Source organism: Rhinopithecus roxellana, chromosome 4 (assembly GCF_007565055.1).
Source record: "Rhinopithecus roxellana isolate Shanxi Qingling chromosome 4, ASM756505v1, whole genome shotgun sequence".
NCBI classification, from domain to species: Eukaryota; Metazoa; Chordata; class Mammalia; order Primates; family Cercopithecidae; genus Rhinopithecus; species Rhinopithecus roxellana.
Window position 1 is genome coordinate 125231308 of NC_044552.1, and position 19901 is coordinate 125251208.

At 39.8% G+C, this 19901-nt stretch overlaps 1 protein-coding gene across 7 annotated transcripts in view; it reads right to left on the bottom strand.

The window, feature by feature from the left end:
• The window catches only part of AKAP7 (A-kinase anchoring protein 7), a 159582-nt gene that overhangs the window by 91447 nt on the left and 48234 nt on the right, over window positions 1–19901 (bottom strand). For 3 of the 7 annotated variants that reach the window (XM_030929177.1, XM_030929182.1, XM_030929178.1), the window contains exon 6: window positions 18237–18398. The exons of 2 other annotated variants lie outside the window; for them this stretch is intronic. In XM_030929177.1, coding sequence (XP_030785037.1) covers window positions 18237–18398 — 162 coding nt within the window. Of the gene's footprint in view, window positions 1–14592; window positions 17559–18236; window positions 18399–19901 lie in introns of those variants that run through there. 2 more of the 7 variants (XR_004056902.1, XM_010381952.2) reach the window with 2 other exon arrangements.

The window sequence follows — 19901 nt, forward strand, 5'->3', positions numbered from 1 at the left end:
GCAAACTAACTGGTCAATATGGCCCTCATTTTTGAAAAGATAAATCAACTAATCAAAAGTGACTCAGAACTGACATCGAGGTTAGAATTAGTAGATAGGACATCAAAATAGTTATTGTAACTGTATATCTTATGTTCAAAAAGTCAGGTAGATGTTGGGAGAAAAGCTGAGTGTTGGGAGAGAAGCTGAGGCAGGGCTTGCATGTCTGACATAATGTAAAAGAGTGTTGGAACATATCCCGGGTCCAGGGTCTAAAACCCCTCGTGGCCTTTGGAATATGTCTAGATTTGCTGGCTCCTTGCTTCTAGCACTCCCATTATCTGAAGTAGTCATATGTTTCAAAGAAAATGCTAAACCATCACAGCTGTAACTCATTCGCTTGATACACCGCTTCCTTTCAACCCCCACATCCTCACCACCTGTTTCTTTGTTTGATCACCAATAAATAGCATGGGCTCCTAGAGCTCGGGGCCTTCGCGTCCTCCATACGAGCATTGGCCCCCGGTCCTACTTTCTCTCTTAACTTGTCTTTTCCTTTGACTCCGCTGGACTTCGTAGCCCCCACAGCCTGGTGTTGGGTCTGATCACCCCAACAAGTAGAGACACGGAAACTATTAAATCCAAATCCAAATCAAATTTATATAGAGATGGAAACTGCAATGTCTGAGAAAAATTAACTGGATGAAAATAAAAGGTGAGAAACGGCAGAGCAAAATAGTGGTAAATTTGAAAACAATGCAATAGAACCCAAAATAAAACACACTAAGAAAAAGAAAACATAAAGAAAAAAAAAAAAAACAGAGAATAGAATATCAGTGAGCTGTGGGGCAACTTCAAGTTGTCTAATATGTCTGTAACTGAAGTTCCTGAACAAGGGGGAAAGAAATTGAGTTAGAGAAAATATATGAATAAATAATGGTGTTGCAGAATGAAAACTGCCACAACTACAATGGAAAGTAATCTGAGTAGCAACTATTAAAATTTAGGCTACACAAGCATTTTGAGCCAGCAATTCCAATTCTAGGAAAATACAAAGAAATAAAAGCATCAGTATACGAAATTCTATGAAAAGATACTTATTAAAGCATTATCTGAATTCACACAAACTGGAAAAAACCTTCATCAATAAATAAACGGTTGATAAATTACCATATGGCCACCATGAAGATAATAAAAGGAATTAATTAGAATTACACACATAGACAGGAGAAGTGGCCATGATCCATTAAGCAAAAAGAACTTACATGGTTATTACATCTATAACATGATTCTCTGGAATATAAAAGAGAGAAGTAAAGAAAATAGATTATCTATATGTTTTTACCAACACGGAAAAATAGTATAGAATACCTTGGGATGTGGATTGAGATTAAATAGAGGCATAGGAGACCAGATTTATAAATATAATATATATATATATGGATTCAATTATTAAAATGAGCATATATTACTTTTGAATAAAAAAATTAAAACATAAAATAAGCACAATAACAAATGCACTATACATTAACAATATAACATTGCTATGATTTCACAAGCATCAAACTAGAATGCACAAAGGAGCATAGAATCATTTGGCACGTATGTGAAAAATTCATACTTTTCAAAGATCAACGGTAAATAAATTTTCATGTGGTCTTTTTATCCAAAAACGAGTAGAGCTAATACTATTAAGCCAATTCTAAAGACAAGAAGACAGGAACGTAGGAAGAACTCAGAATTTTATCAGATAAATTTAACAATTACTCTTTGAAATAATTAAAAAGAATCAAGCAGAAATTCTAGAGTTGAAAAATGCAGGCTGAGCACGGTGTCTCATGCCTGTAATCCCAACACTTTGGGAGGCTGAGGCAGGCAGATCACCTGAGGTCGGGAGTTCGAGACCAGCCTGGCCAACATGGTGAAACCCCGTCTCTATTAAAAATGCAAAAATTAGCCGGGCGTGGTGGCACACCTGTAATCCCAGTTACTCAGGAGGCTGAGGGAGGAAAATCGCTTAAACCCGGGAGGCGGAGGTTGCAGTGAGCTGAGATCGCACCATTGCACTCCAGCCTGGGCAACAGAGTGAGACTCTGTCTCAAAAAAAAAAAAAAAAAAAAAAGCAACTGACATGCTGAAGAATGCATTAGAATCTCTTAATAACAGGGCCAAACAGGCAGAAGAAAGAATTAGTGAGCTTGAAGACAGGCTGTTTGAAAATACACAGTCAGGCCGGGCGCAGTGGCTCCCAGCCTGTAATCCCAGCACTTTGGGAGGCCGAGACGGGCGGATCACGAGGTCAGGAGATCGAGACCATCCTGGCTAACACGGTGAAACCCCGTCTCTACTAAAAAAATACAAAAAACTAGCCGGGCGACGTGGCGGGCACCTGTAGTCCCAGCTACTCGGGAGGCTGAGGCAGGAGAATGGCTTAAACCCAGGAGGCGGAACTTGCAGTGAACTGAGATCCGGCCACTGCACTCCAGCCTGGGCGGCAGAGCGAGACTCCGTCTCAAAAAAAAAAAAAAAAAAAAGAAAGAAAATACACAGTCAGAGGAGACAAAAGAAAAAGGAATATAAAATAATGAAGCCCACCTACAAGACCTAGAAAATAGTCTCAAAGGGACAAATCTCAGAGTTATTGACCTTAAAAAGAAGTACAGAAAGAGGTAGGGGTAGAAAGTTTATTCAAAGGGATAATACGAGAGAATTTCCCAAACCTGGAGAAAGACATCAATATTCAAGTACAAGAAGGTTATAGAACACCACGCAGATTTAATTCAAAGAAGACTACCTAAAGGCATTTAATAATCAAACACCCAAAGATCAAGGATAAAGAAAGGATCCTAAAAGCAGCAAGAAAAAAGAAGCAAATAACATACACTGGAGCTCCAATATGTCTGGCGGCAGATTTTTCAGGGGAAACGTTATAGACCAGGAAAGAATATCATGATATATTTAAGATGCTGAAGGAAAATTCTTTTACCCTAGCATAAGAACTAAAACGCAAGAGCAAATCCAACCCAAAATTAGTAGAAGAGATAATAAATATCAGAGCAGAAATAAATGAAACTGAAACAAAATACAAAAAAAAAATCAACAAAATGAAAAGCTGTTTTTTTGAAAAGATAAGCAAAATTGACAAACCTTTATCCAGACTAAGAACAAAGATAGAAGACCCAAATATATAAAGTAAGAGCTGATAAATGAGACATTACAACTGATACCACAGAAATTCAAAGGATCATTAGTGGCTGCTATGAGCAACTATATGCCAATAAATTGGAAAATCTAGAGGACACAAATAAATTCCTAGACACATACAATCTATGAAGACTGAACCATGAAGAAATCCAAAACTTGAACAGACCAATAACAAATGAGATAAACATCATTATAAAACATCTTCCGGCCGGGCGCGGTGGCTCACGCCTGTAATCCCGGCACTTTGGGAGGCCGAGGCGGGCGGATCACGAGGTCAGGAGATCGAGACCATCCTGGCTAACACTGTGAAACCCCGTCTCTACTAAAAATGCAAAAAATTAGCCGGGCATGGCAGCGGGCGCCTGTAGTCCCAGCTACTTGGGAGGCTGAGGCAGGAGAATGGCGGGGACCCGGGAGGTGGAGCTTGCAGTGAGCCGAGATCGCGCCACTGCACCCCAGACTGGGTGACTGAGCAAGACTCTGTCTCAAAAAAAAAAAAAAAAATCTCCCAGCAATGAAAAGCTTGGGACCTGATGTCTTCACTGCTGAATTCTACCGAACATTTAAAGAAGAACTAATACCAATCCTATTTAAACTACTCCAAAAAATAGAGGAGGAGGGAATACTTCCAAACTCATTCTACAAGGCCAGTATTATCCTAATATCAAAACCAGACAAAGACACATCAAATAAAGAAAACTACAGCCCAATATGTCTGATAAACATTGATGCAAAAATCACTGAATTCAACAACACATTTAAAAGATCATTTATCATGACCAAATGAGATTTATTCCAGGGATGCAAGGATGATTCAATATATGCAAATAAATCAATGTGATATATCATATCAACAGAATGAAGGACAAAAACCATATGACCATTTCAATTGATTCTGAAAAAGCATCTGATAAAATTCAACATCCCTTCATTAAAAAACTCAAAAAACTGTGTATAGAAGGAACATACTTCAACATAATAAAAGCTATATACAATAGATCCACATCTAATATCATACTGAATAAGGAAAAACTGAAAGCCTTTCCTCTAACATCTGGAACACGACAAGGATACCCACTTTCACCACTGTTATTCGACATAATAGAAGTCCTAGCTAGAGCAATCAGACAAAAGAAGAAATAAAGGGCATCCAAACTGAAAAAGAAGAAGTCAAATTATCCTTGTTTGCAGATGATATGATCTTACATTTTTTAAAAACCCAAAGACTCCACCAAAAACTATTAGAACTGGTGAAAAAAATTCAGTGAAGTTGCAGGATACAAAATCAACATACAAAAATCAGTAGCGTTTCTATATGACAATAGTGAACAATCTGAAAAAGAAATCCAAAAAGTAATTCTATTTACAATAGCCACACACACAAAAAAATTAAACACCTAGGAATTAACCAAAGAAGCAAAAAATTTCTACAATGAAATCTATAAAACACTGATTGGATAAATTGAAGACAGCACCAAAAAACTGGAAAGATATTCCATGTCCATGGATTGGAAGAATCAATGTTGTTAAAATGTCCATACTACCCAAAGCAATCTACAGATTCCATGCAATCCCTATCAAAATTCCAACGACATTCTTCACAGAAATAGAAAAAACAATCCTAAAATTCACATGGAACCACAAAAGACCCAGAACAGCCAAAATTATCCTGAGAGAAGAGAACAAAACTGGAGGAATCGTATTACTTAAGTTCAAATTATACTACAGAGCTATAGTAACAAACAGCATGGCACTGGCATACAAACAGACATACAGATCAATGGAGCAGAATAGAGAACCCAGAAACAAATCCATACATCTACAGTGAATTAATTTTCAACAAAGGTGCCAAGAGCATACAATGGGGAAAAGACAGCTTCTTCAATAAATGGTGCTGGGAAAACTGGATATCCACATGCAGAAGAATGAAACTAGACACCTGTCTCTCACCATATACAAGAATCAAATCAAAATGGATTAAAGACTTAAATCTAGACCTCAAACTATGAAACTACTACAAGAAAACAGTGGAGAAACTCTCCAGGACACTGGTCTGGGCAAAGATTTCTTGAGTAATACCTCAGAAGCACAGGGAACAGAAGCAAAAATAAATAAATGAGATCACATCAAACTTAAAAGCTTCTGGCTGGGCATGGTGGCTCACATCTGTAATCCCAGCACTTTGGAAGGCCAAGGTGGGCAAACTGCTTGAGCTCAGGAGTTTGAGACCAGCCTAGGCAACATGGCTAGACCCCGTCTCTACAAAAAGATATAAAAATTAGCCAGGCATGGTGGTGAGCACCTGTAGTCCCAGCTGCCTAGAAGGATCACTTGAGCCTGGGAGGCGGAGGCTGCAGTGAGCTGAGATCACACTGCTGCACTCCAGCCTGCACAACACAGTGAGACTATTTCCAAATTAAAAAAAAAAAAAAAAAGCTTCTGCATAGCAAAAGAAATCATCAACAAAGAGACAACTTACAGAAGGAGAGAAAATTTGCAAACTACCCATCTGACAAATGATTAATAACGAGAATTAAAAGGAGCTCGAACAACTATATAGGAAAAAAATCTAATAATTCAATTTAAAAATCAGCAAAGATCTGAATAGACATTTCTCAAAAAAAGACACACAAATGGCACACAGGCATATGAAAAGGTGCTCAACATCACTGATCATAAGAGAAATGCATATCAAAACTACAATGAAATGTCATCTCACCTCAGTTAAAATGGCTTTTACCCAAAAGACAGGCAATAACAAATGCTGGCAAGGAAGTGGAGAAAAGGGAACTCTTGTATGCTGTTGGTGGGAATGTAAATTAGTACAACCACTATGGAGAACAGTTTGAAGGTCCCCCAAAACACTAAAAATACAGGTACTATACAATCCAGCAATCCCACTGCTGGTGGGATCACTGGTGTGATCTTGGCTCACTATCCGCCTCCTGGGTTCAAGCAATTCTTCTTCCTCAGCCTCCCGAGCAGCTGGGATTACAGGCACATGCCACCACGCCCAGCTAATTTTTGTATTTTGTATACTCAAAAGAAAGGAAATCACCATATCAAAGAGGTATCTGCACTCCCATGTTTGTTGCAGCACTGTTCACAACAGCCAACATTTAGAAGCAACCTAAATGTCCATGGACAGATGAATGGATAAAGAAAATGTGGTACATATATATACTGGAGTGCTATTCAGCCATAAAAAAGAATGAGACCCTGTCATTTGCAACAATACAGGTGGTACTGGAGGTCATTATATTCAGTGAAATAAGCCAGGCAAAGAAAGACAAGCTTCACATGTTCTCACTTACTTGTGGAAGCCAAAAATTAAAACAATTTAACTCATGGAGACAGAGCATAGAAAGATGGTTACCAGAATCTAGGAAGGGTAGTAGGGGGATATGAAAGAAGTAGGGATGGTTAATGGGCACTAAAAACAATAGAAAGAATAAGACCTAGTATTTGATAGTACAAAATGGTGACTATAGTCAATAATAATTACACATTTTAAATTAACTACAAGGGTATAATGGGATTGGTGTTTTATTTTTATTTCACTAGTTTTGGGGGAACAGGTGGTGTTTGGTTGCATGGAAAAGTTCTTTAGTGGTGATTTCCTAGATTCTAGTGCACTCATCACTTGAGCAATGCACACTGTACTCAAAAGTCTTTTATCCCTCACCCTCCTAGCACCCCTCCCCCCAAGTCCATTATATCATTCTTACGCCTTTGCTTCCTCATAGCTTGGCTCCCACTTATAAGTGAGATCATAAAATGTTTGATTTTCCATTCCTGAGTTACTTCACTTAGAATAATGGTCTCAGCTCCATCCAGGCTGTTGCAAATACCATTGTTTTGTTCCTTTTTATGGCTGAGTAGTATTCCATGGTGTCAATATACCACATTTCCTTTACCCATTCGTTGGCTGATAGGCATTTAGGCTGGTTCCATATTTTTGCAATTGTGAATTGTGCTGCTATAAATACGCATGTGCAAGTATCTTTTTCATATGACTTATTTTCCTTTGGGTCCATACCTAGTAGTGGGATTGCTGAATCAAATGGTAGTTCTACTTTTAGTTCTTGAAGGAACCTCCATACTGTTCTCCATAGTGATTATACTAGTTTACACTGTGGGATTATTTTTAACACAAATGATAAATGCTTGAGAGGATGGATATTCCGTTTACCTTGATATGATTATTATGCACTGCATGCCTGTATCAAAGTATTTCATGTACCCCATAAACATATACACCTACTATGTACCCACAAAAATTTTAAAAAAGAATCTAAAATCTTCTTTCTCCCTTCTATGAAACATTTTCAAACAAACGCTAAAAGTGGTGAGTTACTTTAAGAACCATACATTGTACATGAATTCCAGTCGACAAACACAAGTTTAATCGTTCTTTAATTCAGCAAATATTTATTGAGGGCCTAATATATACCAGGTACTATTCTAGGTGCTGAATATACAGCAGTGAGCAAGACAAACATCCTGCCCTGTGTGCCTTCCATATTTGTTGGGTGCCACAAACTAATATATAAATGAAGGTCAGGTTCTGTTAAGTGAAATAAAGAAAACAAAAGCAGATAAGAGCATAGAGAGTTACGTGGAAGAAATAAGGTTCCTATTTTATATAAGGTGGTCTGGGAATCCAGCCCTGAATATATTGCATTTCAGCAGACACCTGAGTGAAATTGAGAAGAGAACCATGTGTGTATCTAGGGGAAGAGTACTCGCAGTAGAAGAACAACTTCTAAGGTGAAAGAATATTGAGTAGATCTGAAACACAATATAAAAGACAGGGTAACTAGGGCAGAGTGGGGATATGGGGCAGTGACAGGAAATACATTTAGAGAAGCAGGCAGGAACCTGCTAAAATCTTTGGATTTTATTCTAAGTATGATTGGCAATTTTAAAGGTTTTAGGGTAATGAAACTTATCTGTGAAGGTAACTTTATTCAGTCATCTATAATTTGTTTTGTTTTGTTTTTTTTTGAGACAGAGTCTCACTCTGTTGCCAGACTGGAGTGCAGTGGTGTGATCTTGGCTCACTATCCGCCTCCTGGGTTCAAGCAATTCTTCTTCCTCAGCCTCCCGAGCAGCTGGGATTACAGGCACATGCCACCACGCCCAGCTAATTTTTGTATTTTTAGTAGAGACAGAGTTTCACCATGTTGGTCAGGATGGTCTTGATCTCTTGACCTCACGATCTGCCTCCACTTCCCAAAGTGTTGAGATTACAGGTGTGAGCCACCGCGCCCAGCCTATTTGTTTGTTTTTTAAGATGGGGTCTCACAGTGTTGCCAATGCTGGTCTCCAACTCCCGGGCTCAAGTGATCCTCCCGCCTCAGCCTCCAAGTAGCTGGGACTACATGCATACGTCACCACACCTGGCTACTCATCTATATTTCAACTAGAATATCTATTTCTTCCTGGATTTCATCCTATAGCTTGCCATACCACACCAGAGCAAGCCAGAATCACTGGGGCTGCCTGAGGCCCTTTACTGCCTTCCTGCTCCTCTTGAGCACACAGAAACAGCCGAGTGGGTTGGTTTTTTTCTAATTTTTTGGGTGTCCTAGACAAAGGTGGAAAGGGTTCAAACAGGTCTGAACACCATGGGGCCACCTGGCACATGAAACCATCTTCTGTCACCTCCAGTACACTCTGGAAGCACAGGGAATTCTGGCTTTGCTGACTGTGTGCAGACTTCTCAGGGATGGAGCAGAGATCACTCCTGCTTTCAGACTTCTGTGGATTTCTGTTGTTTCACTCATGGGATGACAGATTGGGCAAGAACACACACTCTTGCTTGGCCTCTAACTCTTCTTCACCCAACCCAGAGTATCTTTTCTAGTACCAAGACAGGAAAAAACCTATCATTATGCTTTGTTTTTGAAACCCCACCTTTCCTCTACTTTTGCTGCTGTATTCCTACTCTTCTGAAACATGAGTGTCGCTCACTGCCCAGGAGGGGGCAGGCAGAGAACAAGGGATACAAGAAACACAAGGAGAGAAACTCAGTGAATAACTCAAAACAGTATCTCACCACATCTTCGAAAAATCTTACTGTTATTTTACTTTTACTGATACTTTCTTTTTTTAATTATTATTTTACTTTTTACTGAACACTAATTAATGTGCTAAATGTGACATTTCAATCATGGTATATAAATTTGGGGCATATTCTAAAAACCTTTGCTGGTAGTCACTGCCCTCAAATAGCTTTTTGTCTCTATTCTATGGTAATAAAGAAGGTTAAGCAATAGACCATTAAAATGCCTAGAAAACACTGGTTCTCAGTTGCAAACAACAGATGGCAACTTTGGCTGAGTTGAGGAGGAAAAGAGTTCATATAAGAACACTGGGAGGGCCTAGTGTGGTGGCTCAATCCTGGGAGGCCATGGTGGGTAGACTGCCTGAGCTCAGGAGTTCAAGACCAGCCCAGACAACATGGTGAAACCCCATCTCTACCAAAAATACAAACAATTAGCCAGGTGTGGTGGGGTGTACCTGTAGTCCCAGCTACTTGGGAGGCTAAGCTGGGTGACAGAGTAAGACCCAGTCTCAAAAAAAACACACCACCACGAGGACCAGAGGACTAGGCTGAAAGGCCATGAAGCCAAGGAGATAGGAGATGCCCAAAGTTCTGGTGGAGCCCAGGTCCAGTACCAACACCCCCTCTTCCAGTGAGCATCAGGTGCCAAACCACAGACAGCACACAAAGGGCCAAAACTGCTTCCACTGGCCTTGGACTGGTGGTAGCTATCACTGATGACACACCTATCCCAAGGATGAATTCTACATGGTCCTTTTCTTCTTCAAGTTGCTAGCTTCTGATTCAAAGTCTGCGTCAGACCAAGATCATATTTTCCTTCCCTAGCAGCAAGGGAGTCTATGAAAGAATATAACTAACACGAGAGATTAGTATAAAAAATTTAGATGCTGGGTAGCCAAAAAAAGAAACACAAGTCCAGCATAAGCATGTTATGAAACAGTGAGAGTGTATTCCTATTATCACTTTATCACTGTAATTAACTTATCGACTTAGAGTTCATATAAATTACAAAAACCTATCTTTTCTCAACTACCCTGTCATAACCCAATTTTGGCCCTTTCTGTTTTGGCATATTCACAACTGTTTTAAAAGAACCTCATGTTGAAATATTAGTCTGAATCATACAAAACTGTCACTTTTATGGGTCAAAACCAGTTAAATATTAGCAATGTCTTACGGTTTTACATATGTCATGATGGACTAATTTACTATGTTCCTAAGATTTGACTGTTTAGAGCATAATTTCCAAGTCTTCAAATATTTGAAGAATTATCCCATATAAGAGCTTCCAATAGCAATTTAGCAACATGTTTGTATCAACCTAGAAAACAAATAGCATAAAGGTGTGGAAGCACAAATTCATTTATTCAGTTACTTACTGAGCATTCCCTGTAAGTGCCAAGCACAGTACTGCTGAAGGCTGCACACAAGAGACTCTAAGTTATTTTTGTCTCCTGGGAGGTTGTAGTCTCATGGGACAGATTTCAGCACAGTAAAAAGACGGACTTCCCAATCAACATCAAAAAGTCAAATTTGAATTTTTGAATTTATCAAAAAATTTGACAGATATAAGAAATGGACTTTTGTTAACAGAAAATTAAAATAGTGGGCATTTGTACTGTTCTTTACTACCTAATGTTTATTATCTTATTTGCTATAACAATCTTAATTGAGTCTAAAGAAAACATTTTTCTCTTTTTTTCCTTTTTTTTTCTTTTTCAAGACAGAATCTCACTCCGTCACCCAGGCTGTATTGCAGTGGTACAATCTCAGTTCACTGCAACCTCCACCACCTCCCAGGTTCAAGCAATACTCATGCCTCAGCCACCTGAGTAGCTGGGATTACAGGCACGCACCACCATGTCTGGCTAATTTTTGTATTTTTAGAAGATACAGGGTTTTGTCATGTTAGCCAGTCTGATCTCGAACTCCCGGCCTCAAGTGATCTGCCCGCCTTGGCTTCCCAACCAAAGTGCTGGGATTACAGTCATGAGCCACTGCACCCAGCCAACATTTTTCAATTTACTGATTTCAGTTACCTCAGATTTTGATCCAACAGCTCTCATTATTCACTGGGTCTGAAGTCTCTTATGATATTTATTCACAATACTGTTTTAAATAATATTTGTCACAAAGAACTTTTGATTTTTATTAACGTGCTTTTTCAATATTGTCTATAGGTACACAGAAGTGGGGAAAAAGAAAATGCCTTCTTTTTGAAAAGTACTTCTTAATACTGATTTTATATTCTTAACAGTAGTATAATCTATTGCTTAGAGTATTAGGTAATGGTTAGAGCAATATCATATTTGGGATGAGAAAAGTTTTTACTAATGTGAAACCTACATGTCATTTTTCATCTGTTAACAACTTACACAAAAGTTGGAAGTCCTGGAAGAGAAGCTTATGAATAATTGAGATTGCTTATTTCCTCCCAGTACCACAGGCATTCCTTCAAGCACTAAACCAAAAATCACAAAGCACATACGTCAGATATCCTTCAAAAAGTCAGGTAAGGGTGCTTCCTAAACAATATAACTTATAACTGAAGATGAAAATTGTCTGAAGAACAATTGCTTAAAAATATATTTACATACAAGGACACTTTGCTATATAAGAGAATACTGAAATAAATAATTTAATAGAGAAAGAATGCATTTGTAACCCTAACAAATACAGCTTTATTAGTTTTTTAGGCTTTACTTTTTTTTATATAGGAGATTTTCTTTAGGTGAACTCTTTAAAATATGTAGCAGCAATAAATTTACATAATAATCTTAAAGTGCAAAGAAGTTGCTAAAAGTTGTCTCAAAGTAAACTGTAACAGATTAATTTTAACAAAATCATGTTTCTACTTATATACCCTTTTTCCAAGATAAATATTTCCCCCTTCTTTCCAAGCTTTTGCTATTTTCTCCCTTTTTCTAACATTGTTAAGGATGCTTGGCCGGGCGCGGTGGCTCAAGCCTGTAATCCCAGCACTTTGGGAGGCCGAGACGGTCGGATCACGAGGTCAGGAGATCGAGACCATCCTGGCTAATAAGGTGAAACGCCGTCTCTACTAAAAACAATACAAAAAACTAGCCGGGCGACGAGGCGGGCGCCTGTAGTCCCAGCTACTTGGGAGGCTGAGACAGGAGAATGGCGTGAACCCGGGAAGCGGAGCTTGCAGTGAGCTGAGAGCCGGCCACTGCACTCCAGCCTGGGCGGCAGAGCAAGACTCCGTCTCAAAAAAAAAAAAAAAAAAAAAAAAAAAAAAAGGATGCTTATGATCACATGATCTCCAATTTGAGAATAATCACAAAGAGGTTTATTAATAAGAATAGTCTAGAATGCTAAAGGAATGAAGTTCAATATATTACTAAACTTACACAGATAATCTCAAACTACAAAGCTTCAATTTATGATTTTTTGATTTTACAATTGCACAAAAGCAACATGCATTCAGTAGAAACTCTACTTGGAAATCCTGATTTTTGGTCTTTTCCCAGGATAGCAATATGCAGTATGATATTCTCCCTCGATGCCGGAAAGCAGCAGCTAGCTGCTCCCACTCAGTCACATGATCACAAGGGTAACAACCAACACTCTACAGTGTGTTGTGTTGCCAGATGATTTTGCCCAGCTGTAGGTTAATGTTAAGTGTTGTGGGCACATTTAAGGTAGGCTACGCTAAACTATATTTTCAGGTAGGTTAAATGTATTCAATTAATTTTCAAGTTACAATAGGTTTATTAGGATATAACTGCACCATAAGTCAAGTATCTCTATATATTATTTCAATATGTGGATGTAACAAAAATAGCATGTTCAATTTTTGATTTGTAGCCAGGTGAGGTGGCTCATGCCTATAATCCCGGTACTCTGGGAGGCCAAGGAGGGAGAACTGCCTGAGCCCAGATATTTGAGACCAGCCTGGGCAACATGGTGAAACCCTGTCTCTACAAAAACAAACAAACAAAAAAAACCAGCCAGGTGTGATGGCACATGCCTGTAATCCCAGCTACTCAGGAGGATGAAATGGGAGGATCACCTAAGCCCCGGGAGGTCAAGGCTGCAGTTAGCTGTGATGGCACCACTGTACTCCAGCCTGGGTGACAGAGTGAGACACAGTCTTAAAAAACAAAACAATAACAACAACAAAAAAACTAATGTGTAATTAAACAATAGCAAGCAATGAGTATTTTCCATGTTTTCCAATTGTAAGATACTTTCTACCACTATTGTAAGTTATACTGAAATTGTGTCACATATAATGTGAAAAATCTCAATGAAACTTTAGAATCACTTCTCATCACCTAAAACTTTAAAGAAATAAAAGCCATAAAGCTGTTTTTGTTGTTCCTATAGTATTACTATTAACATTTCAAGCATTCCTGTATCCACATACTGCTTAAACAGTTTCATTTTAGATAGTCTTAGCAAGTCACTTGAACTATATGTTTCAATAAAAAGGCTGATAAAAGTTGAAACCAACTTCAATGTAAAAATTTTATAGTCCTCATCTTAAATAGATATTTCTAGTTGATTACTGTGTAAAACTGACAAGTAGAATTTTTAAGTGTCATTCTTAAAAACACGTCTTTAAAATACATCTTGATGCCAGAGGAATTCTACTCATTCCACTGCAGTTGAGAAAGAGAACCAGACTGAGCCTTCTAACTCCAACCCAGTCCTCCCATAATTTAGCTTGTGCTCCTGGACACATCACTTAACCCTGACAGTAGAAGTGATGAGGCCATAATAAATTGTCTCTCAGGTCCCTTCTTATCCTAACAACCAGCAAATCCAAGTGAACTGCCAGAGAGAGTTCTGGTACATCATCCTTAGGGGATTCTAGAACACCAGAACTGGGTTTAATTATCATGCAAAGATTTAGACACGAATGTAAATGAGGGAAGAGAGACTACCTAAGGTTAAATGTTCTTTCAATTAGACTTTTATGTGTGCATCACACTTTTTTTTCATTGCTTTATCTATTAAAATATATTTATTGAATCTCTATTACGTCGCAGGAGTTGAGGACAGAAAGATGAAAGATTCCCTCAAAGAGCTTTCAATTCTGGTTGGGAAAGTTAGATTTCTAAACAATTATGCTAAGTTGTTATAGTTTCTACAGTAGAGATTTAGGGGAGAAGAGAATAAAATGATCATTTCTACTCTGGAGAAAAAGAAAAGTCCTTTATTTTAAAAGTGACACTTGAAATAAGTCTCTATGAAAGGTCAGTGATACAATATGAAAGGAAATTAAGAAAACAATTACATCAACATTATAAATAAAATTATAAAATAATTAGGAATACAAAAATTATAAAATACTTAGGAATAAACTTAACCAAGTAGGTGAAAGATGCATATTCTGAAAACTACAAAACATGGCTAAAAGAAACTTAAAGAAAACACAAATAAATGAAAAGACATCCTGCCTGTTTTAATGAACTGAAGGACTACATATTGTTAAAATGCCAATACTGCTCAAAGCAATCTAATGATTTAATGTAACCCTATCAAAATCCCAATGGTATTTTCTGCAGAAATTTTAAAAATCCATCCTAAAATTCATGTTGAACCTCAAGGATCTCTGAAGAGCAAAATGATCTTGATAAAGATCAAAGTTAGAGATTTTACACTTCTGATTTCAAAAGTTATTACAAATCTATAGTAATCAAGACCGTGTGATATATGCATAAAGACAAATATATAGACTAATGAAATAGAATAGAAAGCTCAAAAATAAACCCTCATACATATGGTTGCTATAGTCTGAATGTTTGTGTCCCTGCAAAATTCTTATGTTGAGACCTAATCCCCAAGGTAATGGTATTAAGAGGTGGGGCCTTTGGGAGCCGATGAGGTCACAAGAGGCGTGCCTTCGTTAATGGGATTACTGCCCTTAAAAGAGATTCAGGGGTCCTAAATCACTTTTGTCTTTGTCCCTGTTTCCCCTCCACCATGTGAGGATATAGCGTTCTCCCCTTCCACTAGGTGAGGATGCAGCAACAATGTGTCATCTGTGAAGCAGAGAGTCCTCTCCAGACATTAAATCTGCTGGTGACCTGATCTTGAACTTCCAGTTTCCAGAACTGTGATGAATGAATTTCTGTTGTTTATAAATTACCCAGTCCAGGTATTTTGTTGTAACGGCAGGAAAGGACTACGACAATGGTCAAAAGTTTCAACAACAGTGCCAAGACCATTCAATGAGAAAAGACAGTTGTATTAAGCCATTTCTGTATTGCTATAAAAAAATACCTGAGACTGGGTAATTTATAAGAAAAGAGACTTAATTGGCTCACAGTTCTGCAGGCTGTACAGGAAGCATAATGCCAGCATCTCCTTCTGGGGAGGCCTCAGGAAGCTTACAATCCATGGCAGAAGGCACAGGGGGACCAGGCATCTCACATGGTGGAAACAGGAATAAGAGAGAGGGGGGAAGGTCCCACACACTTTTAAATGACCAGATCTCACAAGAACTCACTCACTAGCATGAGGACAGTACCAAGAGGATGATGATCCAATCACCTTCCACAAGGCTCCACCTCCAACATTAGGGACTACATTTCAACATGAAATTTGGGAAGGGGTAACATCCAAACTACATTAGCAGTCTTTCAACAAATGGTGCTAGGAAAACTGGATATCCACATGCAAAAGAATGAAGTTAGTCCCTTACCTTACATCATATACAAAAATTAACTCGAAATGGATCAAAGATGTAAACATAAGAGTTAAAATTATAAGACTCTTAAGAAAAAACATAGAGGGAAAGGTTTGAGACATTAGATTTGGCAATGATTTCTTGAGTGTGACACCAAAGCACAGGCAACAAGAGTAAAAATAGATAAATTGGATTACATAAAAATATAAAATTTTCATGCATCATAGGATATAATAGAATGAAAAGGCCACCTATGGAATGGGAGAAATATTTGCAAATCATGTATCTGATAAGAGGTTAATATTCAGAATATAAAGAACTCCTTCAAATCACCAACAAAAGACAAACAACTTGGTTTAAAAATGGGCAAAAGACGTGAATAGGATTCCTCCATAGAAGAAACCCAAATGGCAAAAAGCACAGGAAAAGATGTTCAACATCACTAATCACTAAGGAATTGCAAATCAAAACCACACATAAAATACCACCTCATACCTATTAGAATGGCCAATAATGGAGGGAGAGGAGCAGGGAAAATGGCACTGTGGTGGTGAGTGTAGTGAAGCTCCTTGGGAGCCGTACTACAAAGATGCCATGGAGCAGGGCCACAATTACAATGCCCACCTCTGTGCTGAGCGCAGCGTGCGCCTGCCTTTCTTGGACTCACAGACTGGAGTAGCCCAGAGCAATTGTTACATTTGGATGGAAAAGTGACCGGGTTCTAGAATTGGCCTCTGGACAGCTGTACTCTTACCCTGCCCAGCGCTGGCAGAAAAAGCAGCGAGCCCACCCCCCTGAAGATCCACAACTTTCCTTCTCATCTGTCAAGCCAGACACAGACCAGACCCTAAAGAAGGAGGGGCTGATGTCTCAGGACGGCAGCAGTTTAGAGGTTCTGTTGCACACTGACCCCCTGGAGAAGCGAGGTGCCCCAGGTCCCCGAGTTGATGATGACAGCCTGGGTGAGTTTCCTGTGACCAACAGTCAAGCACAAAAGCGAATCCTAGAACCAGATGACTTCAATGATGAGGACTATGAAGAAGATGCTCCCAAGTGTCCAGGAAAGGGGTAATCCAAGTGTAAAGGTGTGGGCGGTGCCTGTAAGGAGCTGGATGCTTCCAACCTGGAGGACCGGGACAAGCCCTATGGCTGTGACATTTGTGGAAAACATTACAAGAACCAACCAGGCCTCAGCTACCACTATGTCCACTCTCACTGGGCTGAGGAGGAGGGTGAGGACAAAGAAGACTCCCAACCACCCACCCCTGTTTCCCAGAGGTCTGAGGAACAGAAACCCAAAAACGGTCCTGATGGATTGGCCTTGCCCAACCACTACTGTAACTTCTGTCTGGGGAACTCAAAGATTAACAAGAAGATGGGACAACTCGAGGAGCTGGTGTCTTGTTTTGACTGTGGCTGCTCAAGGCATCCATCTTGCCTCCATTTCACCCCCATGACGATGGCGGCAGTGAAGACCTGCCGCTGGCAGTACATCGAGTGCGAATGTCATGACACCTGCAGCACCGCTGAGAATGATGACCAGCTGGGCTTCCGTGCTGACTGCGATCACGGCTACCAACTGCACTGTCTCACCTCATCCATGTCTGAGCCCCCGAAGGAAGTAGGAGTTGCCACCTGTGTCTGGACCTGTTGAAGGAGAAAGTTGCCATCTACCAGAACCAGAACTCATCTTGAGATGGCCACCCCACTGCTCCTCGACATACCTAAGGCTGTTTCTCTCCTCCACTTCATTTTTCAAACCCACCTTTCCCTTCTTCCACCTCTCCTTCACAAGTCCAGAGAACCTTGGGGTGGTTGTTCTAGCCTGCCTTTGGCAGCAGCAAGCTGAGGTGGCCACCTCTGGCCCTAGGCCCTCAAGGAGAAAGGAGCAACACCCTGCCCCAAGGCCTACCTGTGGGCCCAGTTTCTCTCTGCTCTCCAGGAAAAGCATTCACTCTGCTTGCCTTGGGCCCAGGCTATGGTGATCACAGGGTTCAGTGTCCTCCTAGAAAGAGTGGGAGAGCAGCTCACTTCTCTCTCTGCTGCCTCCACTCTGGTCTCCAGAGTTTTCCCTTCCCCTAGAGGCAAGCCAGGCCAGAGCCCCTTTGCCCGAGGCAGCTGGGAGAAAGCAGCTGAGGCCACGGCCACAAGGAGCTTCCCATGCCCCTGTGCTACTTAGCCTCACCTCTTTCCTCCAGAGTGGCTCTCTGCGGCCCTCTGTTTCTGCTACATAGGGTTCTTTGCTGGAGTCAGAATGTTCTCGGTCACCCTCCTGGCTCTGCCCTGTCCCAGTCCACCCCACCCCAGGGGGAGCAGCAGCTTTACCTTGTGCTTCCCGGTGCTCTCCGGGCTCACTCTCATGGGCGGGCTCCAGTGACCGAAGCATTCTCCACCCTTGGAATGTCTCATCTTCTGTCTCCCTTCTTATTCCTTTTGGTTTTGTGGTGAGAGGGGAAGGATCAGGGGGCCAGGCCAGCAGCTCAGGGGCTACAGGGAGATGGGTAATGTGCCTGTTTTTTTAACACAACGAAAAAACCTACCTCCAAAATCCCCTTTTTGTTCTTCCTGGACCTGGGCATTCAGCCTCCTGCCCTTAACTGAATTGGGAGCCTCTGCCACCTGCCCTGTGTATCCTGGCTCTCAGATCATGGGGAAGCCACACAGACATCCCTTTCTTCCCTTGCACGCTCACTAGCAGCTGGTAAGGTCTTCAAACCCTGATTCCTCAAGTTTTCTGCTTAGTGGCACTGACATTAAGTAGTGGAGGGACAGTCCATGCCAGGATACCCCAGAGTAGTCTTCCCCCTTGGCTGCGGGCAGGCCCTAACTCACTGTCGCTTTGGAGTTGTCTATTTTTTTCCTTTCTTTAGTTCCTGTATTCTAAACATTAGTAAAAATAAATGTTTTTACACAGAGCCCTCTGCTGGATGGTTTATCTCCTGCCTCTCTTCATTAAGAAGGCCATTTGATCCTAAGATTTCCATGATGGTGACTTTTTTAAACATTTTGAAATACAGCTTTTTTCCCCTCAAAATTAAAATGTTTTTTGTTGAATTCCAATATATAAAGCGAATATAAAATTGGCTATTTTGGTTAGTTTTAATTAGTTACATAAATTCAAGTTTATAACAATTCTTTGTTATAAAGAATAATGAAGCTGTTTTGATCAATACAAAGTTTGGGTTAAATTTTTTTTAAAAAGGGCTATTATCAAAAAAATAGAAAATAACAAGTGTTGGACCCCTTGTATACTGCTGGTGGGAATGTAAAATAGTCCAGCTGCTACAGAAAACATTATGGCAGTTCCTCAAAATATTAAAAATAAAACTACCATATGATTTAGTAATTCCACTTCTGATTACATATCCAAAAGATCTGAACTCAAGGTCTTAAAGAGATATTTATACACTCGTGTTCATAGCTGTATTATTCACAATAGCCAAGAGTCCATCAACAAACACATCAACAGATAACAAGATAAGCAAAATGCGGTATGTACATATACCATGGAATATTACAAAGCATTAAAAAGGAAGAAAGTTCTGACACAATACAACATGTATGAACCTTAAGGACATTATGTTAAGTGAAATCAGCCAGTCACAAAAAGATAAATACTACATGGTTTCACTTCTATGAGGCAGCTACACAGTCAAATTCATAGAGACAGAAAGCAGAATGGTGGTCTCCAGAAGCCAGGGGAAGGAGGGAGTGAGAATTTGTTTTTCATGGGTATGGAGTTTCCATTTTGCAAGATTAAAAAGATTCTGTAGCTTGCTTGCCCAATAATATGAATATACTTAACACTACTGAACTATATGTTTTTAAAAAGTTAAGATAGTAAATTTCATATTATGTGTATTTTACTATAGTTAAAACTTTTTTTTTTTTTTTTTTGTAGATGGATTCTTACTCTGTCACCCAGGCTGGAGTGCAGTGTTGCCATCTCAGCTCACTACAACTGCTACCTCTTGGGTTCATGCGATTCCC